Source organism: Oenanthe melanoleuca, chromosome 5 (genome assembly GCF_029582105.1).
Source record: "Oenanthe melanoleuca isolate GR-GAL-2019-014 chromosome 5, OMel1.0, whole genome shotgun sequence".
In the NCBI taxonomy this organism is placed as follows: domain Eukaryota; kingdom Metazoa; phylum Chordata; class Aves; order Passeriformes; family Muscicapidae; genus Oenanthe; species Oenanthe melanoleuca.
In genome coordinates, this window is record NC_079339.1 from 34,829,381 (window position 1) to 34,845,960 (window position 16,580).

General features: G+C 34.8%; 1 protein-coding gene across 4 annotated transcripts in view; it reads right to left on the bottom strand.

Annotated features, from left to right (window-relative positions):
* Positions 1-16,025, bottom strand: part of STRN3 (striatin 3) — a 40,590-nt gene extending 24,565 nt beyond the window's left edge. For 2 of the 4 annotated variants that reach the window (XM_056492710.1, XM_056492709.1), the window contains exons 1-6: positions 15,923-16,025; positions 10,118-10,191; positions 9,452-9,533; positions 9,007-9,186; positions 8,419-8,551; positions 6,661-6,802 (exon numbers count right to left, since the gene is read on the bottom strand). In XM_056492710.1, coding sequence (XP_056348685.1) covers positions 6,661-6,802; positions 8,419-8,551; positions 9,007-9,186; positions 9,452-9,533; positions 10,118-10,191; positions 15,923-15,951 — 640 coding nt within the window. In that variant the 5' untranslated portion in view covers positions 15,952-16,025. Of the gene's footprint in view, positions 1-1,375; positions 1,487-6,660; positions 6,803-8,418; positions 8,552-9,006; positions 9,187-9,451; positions 9,534-10,117; positions 10,192-15,922 lie in introns of all 4 variants that reach the window. The other 2 variants (XM_056492708.1, XM_056492707.1) reach the window with 2 other exon arrangements.
* Positions 16,026-16,580: the final 555 nt, after the last annotated feature.

A 16,580-nucleotide genomic window follows, 5' to 3' on the forward strand; every position in this document is an offset into this window, starting at 1 on the left:
AATCTCATGAGGTTTAACAAGACCAAGTTGTGGTGCTGCACCTGGGTCAGGACACCCACCAGCATCAGCCCAGGCTGGGGATGGACAGTCAGAGCATCCCTGCCCAGAAGGACTTGGGGGTTCTGGGAGGGAGGCTGGACATGACCCAGCCATGGGCACTGCCAGCCCAGAGAGCCAAGTGTGCCCTGGGCTGCATCCAGAGCAGCGTGGGCAGCAGGGCAGGGAGGGGATTCTGCCCCTCTGCTCTGCTCTGAGACCCCACCTGCAGGGCTGCATCAGCTCTGGGTGCCAGCACAGGAAGGACAGGGACCTGCTGGAGGGAGTCCAGAAGTATAGTATGGATTTAAACTAAAAGGGTATGGTTAGATTGGGTATTAGGAAGAAATTCTTTACTGTAAGAGTGGTAAGGCATTGGAACAGGAGTCCAAAGAAGTCATGGGTGCTCTATCTCTGAAGTCTTCAAGGACAGGTTGGATGGGGCTCTGAGAAACCTGGCCCAGTCGTTGTCCCCACCCATGACAGAAGGACTGGAATTTGATGATCTTTAATGTTCCTTCCAAGCCAAACTATTCTATGATGGCAGATTTAATACCTCTTTATGCACTGAACTTTGTATAGTTGATAATATAATTTCCAACAGCATTTATATCAGGTAGTTCAACCCTGAAGTTTGGGTTAAACTACATAGTTAAAAGAGGTCAACTGCTCAGAAAACTCAGAGAGTAAAGGGATATCGAATAAAATGTTGGTAAATGCAAAGAAAAGTGAAGGGCGCTATAAAATAAAAATTGTTTCCTAAACAAAGTCATCAAAAAGTTCTAATTTACATTACAGGCATTTCCTAGTTCTCTAAGCCTGGTGCTGTAAAAATAATTACAAGCCCATAAACAGCAATTACAAGCTGATACAAGTTCATATAAAAAAAACCAACAAAAAACCCCCAAAAAAACAAATTAAAAAACCACCCCACCACTCCCAGAAAAAGCCCAACAACCGCTAAGTCCCACAATAGTATCACAGTATACTCTAAAAAGTAGATGAAGTTTAAATCTTTCAGAAATTTCTCAGAGTAGGAATGTCCTCAAAATGCAAGTTGTTCATTATTTTTACACTAACATTCCTATGCATTTAGTTCTCTTCACCTCTTTAACTTTTAATTTTTGTCTTTTCAACATTTGTCATGTATGGAATGGCTGTCAAAGGTTTTGACATATTTACATTCAGCAGGTAGAAAGTTAAAGTTGGTTGCCCCCATTACAGAAAATGATGTTTAATGAAGAAAAAAAACCAAACAAACAGAACTCGTGAGAAAAAATGTCCTCTATATAGATAGGCAAAAAAGTGTTGCATTACAAGATTCAGAATCTGCACTTACTCTTGACCCCTTTCTTCCCCTTTCGTTCCTTCTTGTACTGTTCCTTCAGTTTACTTATTAGTCCCTGGTCTACATCCCAAACCTCAGCAGTTGGGGACAGGTCATCTTTGTCTACATGCAGCATATTATTAAAAGAAAAAAATCAGCAATTGGCAATGCAAGCTGTTGGTGATTTACTGTCATAGCTGTATAAGAGCATTAATAAAAGTTATTAATAAATCTTTATTTTAAAGGTGCAGTCTCAGTTTTAAGTTTATAAAAGACCAAGTTTCACTTCATACAGTTTTCCAAGGCACTGTATATTATCAGTTACATATTTGAAAATTGTATGTTAATTTGTTACCAAGGAGCAAACAAATTAGGCTTCATAAGTAACTGTTTATGTTAGATACTTCAAATACACAAAAATTCATTGGTGTTCAGAAACAATTACTGCATCTTTAGAAAGACAGTGTTAAGAAATTATTCAGCCAGTGTTGAATAAGCAAATAAAAGCATTCATGCTGTATCTCTCATGAAAATGCAAGCTGAGTAAGTCAGTGCCAGTTTATTCATGAAGACCACCATGCATCCTTTCGCATTCATTCTACATGCACAAGAAAGAAACCTTGCTCCTACATATAACCAGAGAAACAAGTCCAAAAATACAGTTTTTCACATCAAAATGAAGAAAAGTAATTAATTTGCACAGGTGGACATTCCCCTGCATTCCAGAAATTAAATCACAATTAACAGAAATACAACATTCCTCAGTAGTTTCAGAAGATATATCTTTTTCAAGAAACTTCAGAAGACTTATCTTTTTTGTTTGACAAATATTGCAGAGTTAATTATTCTTTATGAAAAGTCAGGTCTCCACTTTTCTAAACTATCCATCTTAATAATTTCTGGAAACTTAGAATTAGTAAAAAGATAAATCTGTTTCTAAGACAAGGCAAACATAAGATTTGCAGAAGCACTTTTGCTGGCAGACAACAAGGCAGCAACCAAATTTGGTTTGTGTGCCAGTTCAGCTTTATACTTAGAAATTCTTTAGGCATAAAATCACAAGACTTAGTTCCTCAGTTCCCAATTTCCAATCATACTTACAATATGATTGTACCCATTTTTGAAGTTATAACCATTATAATAATGAAAGTACTCAAGAGCAGTCATACACAACAGAAACAAAGTAACATGCATTTAGAATAAAAACAAGAGGAGTTATTCCAAGTACGTGTTTCATGACAAAACCTGACAATGAATGAGCAGACAGATACCTAGGACACTGATGCATCTACCATCATTCAAAGACTATCTTGATCAAAGAGGTGGAATACAGAGATGGCAAGGATGGTGAATCATGAAACGGGAGCATAATGGCAGCATCCCTGGCAATGAGCAGGGAACAATGACATCCTACACCAAAGCTACATCTACCAAACTGCAAACACAAAGACCTCAATCTTTCTGATCACTGGGCCTAAGCACTGACAGAGAGGGATAGTGATTACCCAGGAAACACAAGAAGCACAGAAAGGTAAGTCAGAGAACATGCCCAATCAAAGAGGAAAAACTCAAAACCGCTAAAAGAAAATTCCATTATAAACTAATCAAAATTAATAAAATTCCAAAGCACCATTAATAAAATGAAAATAATCAGACAGGTTGAAGCATTGCAGAGAAGGATTAGGGAATTAAACTGAACCAGATGATGACCACATGTAACATCAATGTAATGCTTTTCTAAAAAAAGTCATTTTGGTACATTTTAAAAGGTGCAGGACAAATTAAACCACGACAGGGCAGGTAATGGCAAAATTGAATTAATATGTTCAGTCTGTGTTTTACACTGGAAGTTTACAAAGTGTCTGTATAGTGCAAAACAAATAGGGCATTAAACATCAAGACGAAGAATTTAAAGGAACTGGGCTCAGTCAACAGAAAACAGGAAAAGCACAAGCCTGTAAACATAAATACTCAAAATCAATACTGTTGGCTGCAAAAATGTAGGCTGTAAGTAGAAAACTAGGTAACTTACAAACTCAGATTATCTAGGTAGGCTGTGGAATGAATTTCAAACAAGGTTTTTAGGAAAACCCAGCAGTGTTCCTCTGCAGCATGCCTAGATATATTAGGCTATTTCAGAACAGAGCCATGTAACTAGAAGACCTCTGCAACTGCCCCAACAGTGACATTCCCTGCACTAAACTGACCAGTATAACTGCATGGGGAAAGGCTGGCTTTAAATTTTTCTCTTTTTTAAAAGTGTTTTGGAGAGGACCCAAGAGACTGTAAATTTCAGTCACTCTGCCACCCAGAATTCTGGGCACAGTCAGTCATTCTCTGACTCATGGAGCATCTGTAAAGAGAACTTTTGTGTTTCATGAGGAAGAGAAAGCCAGTCATGAACACAGGAAAACATAAGCACAATAAAGAGACTACATAATACATTAAGTCTGCAATATGTAGCACAATATATAACAATACGTATACATTGCTGTTTGCTTAAGCAAACTGAAGATAGATATACATTTTTTTTTTATACTAATCACCACAAGGAATTTATAATTTTTTCCATCAAAAACTGTACATTCTTCTTTAGCACATCACATCACTTTGACTCTTCATTTAACACTGCTTGAACTTGCTCATCTTTCACTATTTTGAAGATAAGCTGTTCAAAAGTAAAACACATTGCATGACAGGACACTTTAAATCACTTAATTTAACACTGCAAGTATTCTAACTAAGGCACCTACATGAAAAAGAATGTGTTCATAAAAAGCCATAATATAGAAGAAAAGCAATCCAAACTTCGCAACACTCCAGGACAGGTTTGAAGAAGTTTTTAATAGGAAAAATATAACTATCAAATTTAGTGCTGAAATATTTTAGGATATTGAAAGTTGGACCTACAGCTAAAACTTCTCAATTAAGTATTGTACATATTACTAAAGCAAGACTAGGCAATATATTTAGAGCCTAAACATCAGATGTTTTCCAGATATTAAATAAAAGCATTATAACTAATTAGAAATGTAAATATTTACTTTTCTTCAGAATGCTTATATGTTTGCAAAAGTAAGAAGTGAGAGAAAGAGGCTAATGACAGGAAAACTAAAACAGGAAGAAAAAAAAAACCTATGAAAACAGAACAGAGCAACTATTATATTATGAAGAAAAGTTTGAATTTTAACTGAATATTTAAGTTTATGATTGATGCAATTGTTTAGGAAGTAATAGTACATATTCATTTAAATTAAATTTTTCCTCAAAATAAATAACTAACTGGATGGACCTGGATATTTGAAGTAAGTTTCACAGAGTTAAATAACATGACAGGCTAAAATAAATTGGTTTAAAAAGTTTTATTTTAGAACACATTTAAGTAGGACAGTATTTAAAATGTTATTTGTGATAGTTAAAAAAGTCTTGTCATATTTACACTGATCTTTAAAAGGTAACACAACCCCAAGATCTGATGGACTGTATCCTTAAATCTCCATTTAAGAAAAGAACATCTGTACTAAAATCAGTGACATACTGTGAAAAAAATATTGCTACTACAGTTGTAGGAATGTCTTTGATTGATATAAATAGTAAGTTACAAAATACACAAAAAAAATTATGAAAATGGTCTTCAAAACTTCCCATTTTCTTGTCTCAGATATGAGATTTTGGTAGCAATGGGATTGCTGCTGTTAAATCACAAGTGCACACAAGCTCCTAAAATGCTCTGCCTCACTTTGCTATGGGCTTGCTATTTAAACTGTAATAAAAAACATTCAAACAGCTCTATGAAAAGCGTGGCGATTTTTAAAACAGACCTTAAAATTGGTTTACTTGAGAAAATGCCAGACATAGAACACACACTGGAAAGTAATCTTTGGAAACAATGACCTGGAATTTCAATGGACAACCCAGTTCAATACAGCAGGTTTCAGCAGTCTGCCGTGAACAAATCTTAGACTGCACGAATCATAGTATTAAACTATCTTGCTGTTTATATACAATAGTAATACTAATTCTAGAACCATGACTTTCTACATCACTATATATTTGAAGGGATGTTGCAAGCAAAGTCAAAAACTGTTGCTTCAGGTTCTATGAGACATCTCACACCAAGAGATCTGCCTCTGTGTCTAAATGAAAAGATCATCAAGAAACTATTCAAATAACATCAACTTCAAAAGGGAACAGCAGCAAGCAAATAATATGCAACTAAAAATAGACAGTTATTACCAAATCTAAAGGTAACGGCTTGTTCAGCTTCATCTTCCAAAGAGAAATAAGACTGCCTTTTAAAAATAAAGGTGACTAATACTTTTGATACTAGTTTTCAGGAAAGAATGCTCTCTTGTCCTTGGTACCTTCAAAATCAAGACTGGATTATTTTCCTGAAAGACGTGCCATTACCTAAATTTTTATAAATCTTTGTATTTTCTTTGCTCACTGGGTTGTTTATTGAAGTATGACTTGATTGTCACAATGACAAAATGCTCAAACAACATGATCTAATTTTGGGGCTTACAATTTAAGACTTACAGTATGTAACTACAAGGTTGCTTGTATCACAGTTTAGACATTAAGAGAGTCAATTTCCCATTTAAAGGCAGATCAATTACTTGGGTCACTATTCTTTTTCCGATATTAATTTTCTCCTTCTTTCAATCTCCTCTTTTGAAACATGTAGGTTGCAGAAGTTACTGACTTAACATATTTTTTTCACATCAAATTACTAATAAAAAGTTGGGCTATTAGAAATGATTTTGGTTTTTTGGGTTTTTTTTTTTTTTGGTTTTTTTTTTTTTTGTTTTGTTTTGTTTTTTTTTTTATTAATACAAGCCATATTAGCAACAACATCTAAAAATCTCAGTCAGAAAAATAAAAGAATGAATTGCCCATTTTTCAAGCACATTGCAGAAATTAATTTAACTTAGGTCAAAAAGTTTGAAGGTCCTGGTAAGAAACAAATAGGAAAAAAAAGAAGAAAACTACTTGAAAGCAAATTTAATCCAGGTATAAAGACATCCAGAATCCTAGCCTTTCCTTTCTAAGAAAGAAAATATTCTCCTTAGTTTTGAAATCAAAAACAAAATCTGAAACAAATGTAACTACAATTGTACTTGTGGCAGCTACAACAACATATATACATATATATGAAAGTTTCACCATACAATATATAATTTTCTAAGCATCAACATTCATCCACACATCCACACCATTTCAAGTAGGTATTATACAAAACTCTTAGGAACTAACAAGTATTCCCTTATTGTTAAATGCTTTTATTAGTGTCTTACCCCACTCTGTTCCATCTCCTGAACTTCGAGCTTCTCCAGCTCCCTCACCATCTTCAGCTGTCACTAAAAAGTCAAATTCTTTCAAAGCTTCTTCAGTATCAGGGTCATCTGTAAGGTCAGCAGCTAAACCTTCATTACCAATCTGTAAGAAAAGATAATTATTTTCCTGCATTTGAATCATGAACAGATTTTCTAGTCAAAAATTAGAAGATATATAGGCTACTCTCACTGAGCAATTTGTTGCAGGGGAAAAAATTTTTCAATTTAAAATGCAGAAAAAGAAACTTACATCTCAGTTGCTTATCAAAATAAAAAAGAGAGCAGCACAGCCTAGTGAACATCAGGAAATAAAAATAACACTGACACTAGCATTAGGAACAAAAATCCCATACAGCCCAGTCTTCAGATTTTTTATTTAGCACATAACAATTAGAAAACTTTGTTGATTTTCTTGCCCTATCAATAGCTCTGCAGAGAAAGCTTACGAACTACGCTTTCTACTGGTCCAGAAGCTTTTCTTTTTGCTCTCTAGTTCTATCTTAGTGTTAAGCATAAGCTTGGAATATAGAGCATTTTTAAGAAAATGGTCTTTTTACTATTTCTAACCATACCTTCACCTAAAACAAAACAAACAAATAGTCTACAAAGGCATCAATGAGAAGTTTTATTTCATTCTTCAGGTGAAGAAATTTTTTATGTGAGGTTATTTGCACAATGTTTTTACTTTTGCAGAAAGAGACAATTTTTATAAAGGTAACTATAAATGATCCTTTAGCTTTTTATAAAAGAACAACCAACAAGCCCTGTCAAAAGTAAAAAAATGAGTGTAAGATCTTCATATATGCTTAGAGATTTACTTTATAATCTTTCTATCAGACTTTTTATAGAAAAAAAGAGATTCAACTGAATGTTTGACTAATCTCTTTACCAGAAGTCCAAAGTATAAGCGAAAACCCATTCCTGACAAATCAGTTTGAGAGATTTGGCATCAAGCCAAGCTCATACTGCCCACTATATAGGAAAAGCCAATGCAGCAAGAGGGCCATCATGCTACAGAATACTGTTCTGAGCAAAAGGTAACAAAACTGTTTGTACAATCTTCATAAATCAGTATCTCTAAATAAAGAAACCCCAATGACGGGGATTCATTATGGGAGAAAAATTTAAAATCGGACAGGTAAACACCACTATCCTACCTAGAAAGTTGTCCACAGAATGGAAAACTAGACACAAACAGAACACAACCAGTAGAACCTTAAACAAAAGGTTACTTGAGACAAGACTGCTGTCATCTTAATATATTAAGTAAAAAAATGCCTAAGAGGAAGAATCAAACATGTAATTGATACGGAAGCAATTTCTTTTTCACATTATATAATTTGCTCTTCATTTCCTCCAAGGAACTGTTTTTACCTTGTTCAAAATTCAAAATGGATGCACATTGCATTGTGTTAAACTTGCCTCATAAAGGGACTTAAAAGTATGCAGACAAGATGAAATGGCCAATTAATCAATTAACTCACATTTGCAAACAGTTTGGTTAGCTGTTTCAAAGTTTGCAATGTAATGTATTAAGTAAACCAAATTTATTAGTAATGCATCTGCATATAATCCATTCAGATAACAAAAATGCAACAAGCACTTTGTCATTACATATTTATATCATCTCTGGGGAAAAAATTCCTTTTTTTAAAGGGAATTTCAGATCTATTTAAAAAAAAAAAAAAAAAAAAGAAAAAAAAAGAAACTATCTTTTACTTTGTGTTTCTTATTTATCCGATGCTTTTCTTTTCCTTCTGCAATATCCTCTATCATGTCATTTTCCTCTTCTTCATCACTATCATCCGCATTTTCTAAGAAATTGAATGTTTCAAGAACATCACCAGAATTCCTATATAAACAAAAACATTAAGAGAATCCATTTTACTTGCTGAAGAGATTCAGAAGATTAACCAGATTAAACAAAATTGCTACCTGAAAGCTTAAGAGCTTTAAAACCAGCAAAACAAGAAATCGCTGAATGAAGAAATTTCTATATCTGCTTAAGTACTTATTACAAAAGAATAACTTAACAGACTCCTTCCTTAAAATAACAACTCCAAAGTGATTATATTACATAATTCAACATCAACACATAATTTTCCTATATATCATGTTAGTATAAGATATATGTATGTATGTAACAGGTATGTCCTTATGAATAATCAATTTCAGTTCAGGTCATAATCGTCTGTGGTCAGCTACACTCACAGTTGTTTACAGACTTTCCAGCCAAATGTGAACTGCCCAGTAAATATCACTGACGAAGCAAAACAAACTTTATGCATTTCTTATCTCTTCACTTACCTTTTGATTTCCTGTCCCTTTTGTTTTGACGAAGGAGATTCACCTCCATTCAGGATCTGTTCTAAGTTCTTTGTCTCTACTGAACCATTTGGTTCTGAATTGGAGAGTCCAAGCAAAGACCTTACCCGCTGGGAGCGTACATCCAATATTGTATCTGTATAACCTACTTCCTGAAGATACCTAGAGTAAGAGAAAAGGATATTTGATGAAAAATGAAACTTAGAATCCACTGTTAAAAACGAATGCCACCATTGTAACATTTAAGGAAAAATAAGCTTCACTATCCATCTCACATGGAAAACTTTATTCTGTACTGCTTAAAGCCCAGGACTCCGAGGTCCTGAAGAACAAATTGCTATTTGCCCACCTCAGTTACTTTGTTTCATAGAACTCCTCAGACTGCAAGGGAAAGTATGAACACACCAGTACCCAACAATCTACTTACTGTCGCAGTAACTGTCTGCCTTGCTTCCAGGTCAATTGGCTATTCTGAGGTACTGCAGGAACCTCTGTATCTTTGGTATCTTCTGAAAGATATGGTATCATAGTTAACATCTAACTTATTTAGATACAAACAAAAATTCCCATCACGTCTGAAATATGCATCATGGTCTCTAGTTTCAACTGGGTAAAAATGTACCCAAAATGTGATACTTGTTAAACAGGGAAGGGAAAAAAGGGAGGGGGTGGAATCTAAATCTGCAGACCATAATTTGAGGCACACTATGCAAATACAGGCCCAAAGACTTCCGAAAGAACAACATTTCAAAAAAAGTCAAATGCAATTCTACTTATTAAAGAGTCCAGAATTATTAGGAGAAATTCTTTCTTCTGTCTGCAAAACTCTGAAGAGCAAAACTGGTGTTATCAACTTGATATTTACAACTGCAAAATTAGATGCACTCCAGAAAAGCAGTAAGGATAGCCTATTTTCTTCTTCTTTGGGGTCTTTTCCTTGATTTAAGATAAAAACATTCAGAGCTCCTTAAAAAGTCAATTAGTTTTGATTTTCAGATTAAAAAATATATTCCTTATAACAGACCTAAGAGAGGGGCGCAAGGAAGAAAGCTGCAATAAATTAAACAGACAAAAATTTACTGAAAAAAGTTACCTGATTCAAAAGTTGGCATTTTCAAGTCACCTTGGTTCAATTCTGTGCCATATTTTAATTTATGATATTTTGCCCTGAAAAAGTATGCAGATGTTTATCAAATTAGTAGACAAGACTTTGATCAACTCGAAACATTCTACTGTACCCATTTAAAGTAACCATACTAACACAGTACAATGAACCCAGCTGGAACTGTTGTGATAATTCTTGCATCAAGCAATTATTTCTAGTCTTTCAAGAACAGTTTTGAGATAGTATTTTGACATTTATTCACAATTATCAAGTAACTTACAGACAAAAGTTTAGTGTGCTCTCCAGGAACGTGGAGTTTTTTCCTATGTATCAGCCAGATACACAAAAACCAGCAGGTTAAAGAACTTAGCAGTAATAGTTTTTCCAGATGTACCACTGTCATAGGTAGCTAATCACACTACAACAAATTAACCTCATATTTGGGGCTCCTGCCTATCTGCCACTTTCAATTTCCCTTCAATTTGTCTCCTGCTCTGTTTCTGCTCATGACACATATCCCTCTGAAGAAACATGTCAGAGTGGTTGTTTCATCACCTGTATTCCCTTCTGGATTTTCACCTCCTCGTTGACTGGAGGCTCAGCTTCCAATTTCTATTTAGTTCACCTATGCAAATGCGCCTCAGTCCTTCCCATCTTCTGATCTCTGATTCCCTAACCCTAATCTCTCCTTCTCCATCTGATATGCTATAGCCTGAATAGCAGGCCTAGGTCTGATCTGATTTACAAGATGAATCTTGAGCATGGTGTGATTAATACCATCAAGGTTCTTTTGTTAAAAATAGATTACGAAAATATTTTTATTAATTATTCATAATGCCAAATCGGCTGTTGTAGAGACATCTGTATAACCTTGTGTAAGATATATTAAAAGATTCTTTCAAATAATGTCCCTAAAGGTTTGTTAGTAGGAGAAATGCTTCCAGTCTATACCCCTAGAGACTTGTTAGTGGAATATTTTGGGCAAAAAGCCTCCCAGCCATGGCTGGGCTCTGGCCCTGGCCGGCTGGGAAACATGCCATCAGAACCACACGTTTTTTGAACAAAAGGCTAACAATTCATTTGGACTTGTTGATTTGGGCCTAATAAATGCTGAATCATTTTCTGGGCAAACCTGAGATCTCACCTATGAGTGGACACACACTGCGTAGGATTTTCCCAATTACCCAGGAAGGCTTCTCCAGGTCCTCACTGCAAAATGTTGTGACTCTGGATGATGGTGAAGTATTTAGGTAATTGGTGATGTATCTGTCTCAATCACCATTATCTCTCTCATATTATAATGATTAGATGTATTATCTTGCTTATTTTTGCTTGTTGCTAAAGCTAAGTGAGTAATATGCTTATTGTTTTATCAAATGCATCCTCTTGCAACTGTGTTGCCTCAATATTAATATTAAAACAAGACCATTCTTTCCACTGGTGTCTGTGTCTATTCTACCACCTTCATCGATCGGCAAAACACCATCACTTCCTAAAATACTGGTCCTGGTGATACTATTTCCATGAAAGTATGCATGAGCCTTCAAAATCTTATCCTCTACCCAATTTGCCTATCAAAATATCTTCAGCTCCCTTTACAACCAGGAATCTCATCTAAACTACCATGCCTATATATCAATTTGAATTCTCAAACCTTATCATTGCTCTTTCAGTTTGACTTTTTCCTCATAGACTCATCACAAAAATAAAAAATAAAAAAATCTTAAGGTAAAGAGCTCTAGGTGTTCTGCAGCAGAGCCAAAGTGAAGAATCTCCATAAAAACATTAGCAGCCATATTTTAAAGAACCCTCTAAGCAATACAGTTGTCTATCACTCTAAACAAAACATTTGACCAAAGGTTTAAGAATAACTGAACAGCAGTTAGCTCCCATCAATTATAAAAACTACTCTTGAATGTGAAACTTCTCAAGTAAAGACACATAATGGAACACATGCTGGACAAAATCTAAGATTGCCAAATAAACTTCTCCAATGCCTGTGCCACTATTGCAAGTGTTTTCAAACTGAAAGTACAGTAACATCTCAAATGGTGCCTTATATATTTGATGGCAAGAATTTTCTTCTAGATCACAAAAATTTCTGCCAGAATTGCAATTTGGAAGTCTCATTAGCAAACTGTCAGTAGATGGCACTATTGACCCTTTTTAGTAAGATAAACTCCCTCATTTCATTGCAATCACAATGTAACTGAAAAATTGTAAAGCTCCTGAAGACTTTTTGTGACCTGAATCCATCTGCCAACTAACAGAATCATATTTTTAAACTATTTATGAATATGTTTATAGCTCATCCCTGCACTAGTTAGACTATCTACCTCAGGTCCTTTCTTTAAACTGAGACACAAAACTTAATGCCACATTATAATAGGGCAATGTTTCACCAAACTTTCCAAATATGAGAAGTGAAAGACTGGAGAAAATTATTACTGGCACCCACCTCAGGATATGAAAAAAGCCTAAATCCCTTTAAGAAACTTGTCAAGCTTGTCTGGGGCTTTAAAAATACATACTACAATTTATATGCCCTACAAAGTACTGTCCATTTGGGCAGTACAAAAACCCAAGCAACTCTAAATAACCAAAATGAAAATAATTCAAGTTAAATAAAGTTGACAAAATACTTTTTGCTCAATTCATGAGTGAAGCCAATAAAGCATTATAATTGAAAAGCCAACCTAAATTTGTTTAATTTAGAGTTGTGACATACTATTTAGGAGCAGTTGTTCCACTTTGGAGTTACAATTTCAAAACATTAATTAAAATTCTACTTTAATTCATTAGCACAGATAATGATAAATCTGATCTAGAATTATACCAATGACTAGCCACTACAAATAAGACAAAATACTGCTGCATGCTGTGAAAACTTCAATTTCACAGCAAAAATTAATCTTATTAAATTCCAGTCAACGAGATATTTGCACATCTATTCCTTTCCCTGTTGGGGCCATTACTGTATATCTTAAAAAACACTAACTACAATGTCATTGACAAGCCAGTGACAATACTCCTCCACACCACAGAGTAACTGAATTCTACAAGGGGCAATGTTTCAATCTTCGGAGTATTGACTTAACTAAGGCTAGGCTTCCATGAGTAAAAAAAGAGTAGAAGAAACAACACCCTAACTTGATTTAACTGCTTCCTGCTATTTAACTGTTGAATCACCACACTCAGTTGCAAGGATGTAAGTTAACTCCAGACCAAAGCCCATGAAGCCAAAATACAGCCACAGCTTTATTGATTACAGCAAGTCTCATTAATTTAAGTACAAAACTGTGGTAACAAAGCTTAAAGTAGTGTGGCTCAGAGTACACAACATACAACATCTGGCTGGGTCTGCAAAGCACCATAAAAGATCACACACTAGATACAATCAAAGAAACCCCATGTATACACTTGCATAGGACCTAATTTTATTACTAAAAATTATCAACTATCAAACTATTCAAGGACACTAAAATAATAATATTTCACTTGTCTAAAACAGTATTAGACATACTTGAACACTAGAAATATGAAACTAATTTGCACCAACTGCTGCATTTTATTTAATCTTACACACTGATGTTCTGCTTCATAACCTTTTCCTGAGAAATCACAACAGTTGTCTGGATGAGTTTGTTCCTGACTCCTAATTTGTATTTCACTGCATGAAACTTTTTGATGGCATCAGGGAGTTAGCAACAAGAAAAGAAAAAAGAAGGTGAGGGAAATCAGATGCAACACTGAAATTTGCTGCCAACATTCTTCAGTCTGAAATTTTGCTTTGGAGCTGGTATATTTTCATTAGTCGTGATTCTTCACTCAGGGGAACAATGACAAAAATATAAATGTTTATTATCCTGAACACCGAGTGCAACAAGCAAGAAACCAACATAATATCATTCTTGGGTGATTTACTGGCAAGTCAGTACCTGCTTGCTTTCAATTACTCAATCTATCATACTTTCACAGTTAGATCTCCTCAAACTTCTGGGCATCTGTAGCTTCCTCGTTGCCTCCTACACATTCACCAGTCAACTCAAGCTTCAATTCCCACTCCTAGTAATCTTCATGGGAATTATGGCTGGAACTTAAGCCAGGATCTTCCTCTTGAAAACTATTGCAGTGTTGGATTGCACCACAAGAGCTAAAGCAAACAGCATGTTTCTGCTGTTATTCTTCCAAAATTTCTTAGTCATCTGATGAATTTTAGAATTTCATGGGAAGACTATAAAGGCAGCTTCATTTCAAGAAAAGAATGAGGTTTCCAATGCAATTCAAATTGTACATCCTGTTAAAGGATGCCTTCACACTCCAGTTGAAATTAAGTGCCTCTGATTTATCTTAATAAGCAGACAATTCTCACTGCTTTATGGTATACATTTGCAAAAAGTCCCTGTGCAGCCTAGTTAGTTACTGCCAAAATAAGCAAAACCTTTTCCTTCAACTTCAAAAAGTTACTCACAGGCAAGACACCTACATCTGCCATAATAGCATATTATTTCTTTGATATGCTCAGTGTTCTTTATACCCCAAGACCCTGCGTACCTTCCATCTGCCTTGAACCCAGAGTGAATTACACATTACCTGTAGGATATGACAATGCAACTGGCTGAAACCTTGAGTTACTTTCCATTAAAAGGACAGGGCTGAATGAAGTAACCCTTTCTGCCTATTATTTCACCAGAAAATATATGATGTGCTGACATGGCTTCCTGTATGAATATATACTTTTCTGAAGTACCTCTATACTGGACACTTCACACAGAAGAATTAGGTCATTTTGTCAAACCATTAGGTTTTAATATGAAAACAACTGAAACTTATTTCTGTCCTAATCCCTTACTCATAATAGTGATTCATAATGTAAAATATACTTAGACATACTTACACTTTGACAACTAACTTAAAAATATCCAGGTGAAACCTCACTATGTTTTGCTACAAAATTTTAAGCTTATTCTGGCAGGAATGTTCCCCCAAAATCAAAATACACAAGACTACATATTTTGTTGCCTGATTGTCAAAATGCTTCACCATTGGACTCAACTGCTTTTTAGGAGAAAGATAAAACTAAAAATAAGAACTGAGTCCTCTACTGGACATATAGGTACATGGCAAGATTATTTGCCAAGTGACTTTACAAAATTAACTACCAATTTTGTTTAAGTGAAATAACCAGGCAACAAAAGAACATGTAGGTCTGAAAAACATTAGCTTGTATAGACTGAATGGAATTTTAATTTTTTTAAGAAGGAAAATATTGCTACAGAAAACACACCTCGTGAGGCTAAATATGCAAGCATCTGCCATATGAAAAAAACCTACTTTAAAATGAAAAAAATTTTAAAGTATTTTGTTCCTTCACAAAACACAGTTTTCATCATGCCACACATACAACATAGCTGAAAGGGATCAAGACAGCAGTATTTTTTTTCCTTTCCAGTAAAATTTAACTGAAGCACAGATAAATGCATAGTAATAAGGCATGAATCCTTAGGGTATGTTCATTCTTACTCAGTATACTAAAACTCAAACCCAGAAAAGAGAAACTGTCCTGTTTGTCTAAGACACAAGTCCAAACATTTTGAAAATTATGCAACTTTTTATTATAGAAGACACTAAGGTTAGTTAGAAAACACAAGGTGAAGAGTACAACCTAAAGCAAGTTTACATAAAGTAAATCAGAATCATCTAATTAAGACAGTTCACTTAATGTGAGCGAATTCATCTTAGTCTAGTAAATTTTCAGGTCAGAAAAAAGAACTTAACAATTTGTATACCTACCTTTCTTGTTTTAATGCATATTCTAACATTTTTATTCTTCTCACTAAATCTTTCTTCAAATTTTCTTGGCCCTTTCTTTCCCCTTGTAGAAATGCTATCCGAGCCTGAAAACACACACAAAAAAAGCAAAATGTAAGCCATGTCAACTAGCACAAAAATAATTGTAGTTGAAAAGTAAAGACAGTAACTTTGTTGAGGAAAAAAGTAGTCTCTTCACTATAAAGTAAAAGGACTTGTGTTTTGACTTTTGCAAGCCAAGATCCTAGATGAATTAGCAGATGGGAATACAAAATTTAAACAGTTAATGACATTAGTGGATTGGCCTTCATTACAGGAATATTATTACACAAACTCCTTTGTCATCTCTATGACTTTAAATTGGCTGAAGTCATTGAATAACTAATTCAGTACCAGATTCAATACAAAATATAATGGAAGAGGGATTTAGAATAAGTATGGACCACATTGCTGTACTGAGCTCAAGAACACCACCACTATTTCATTACCAAGGGAGGCATGGGGGAGGCAGGCAGGATGTGCTATAATCGGCACCTAAACTACCCTTGAAGATTTTTGGATAGGGCGTGGTTGCACATTTTCATTACTCAGTGGTTACAGCCTGAAACTGTCTAACCAGGGTGATAGCATTCTTACATCG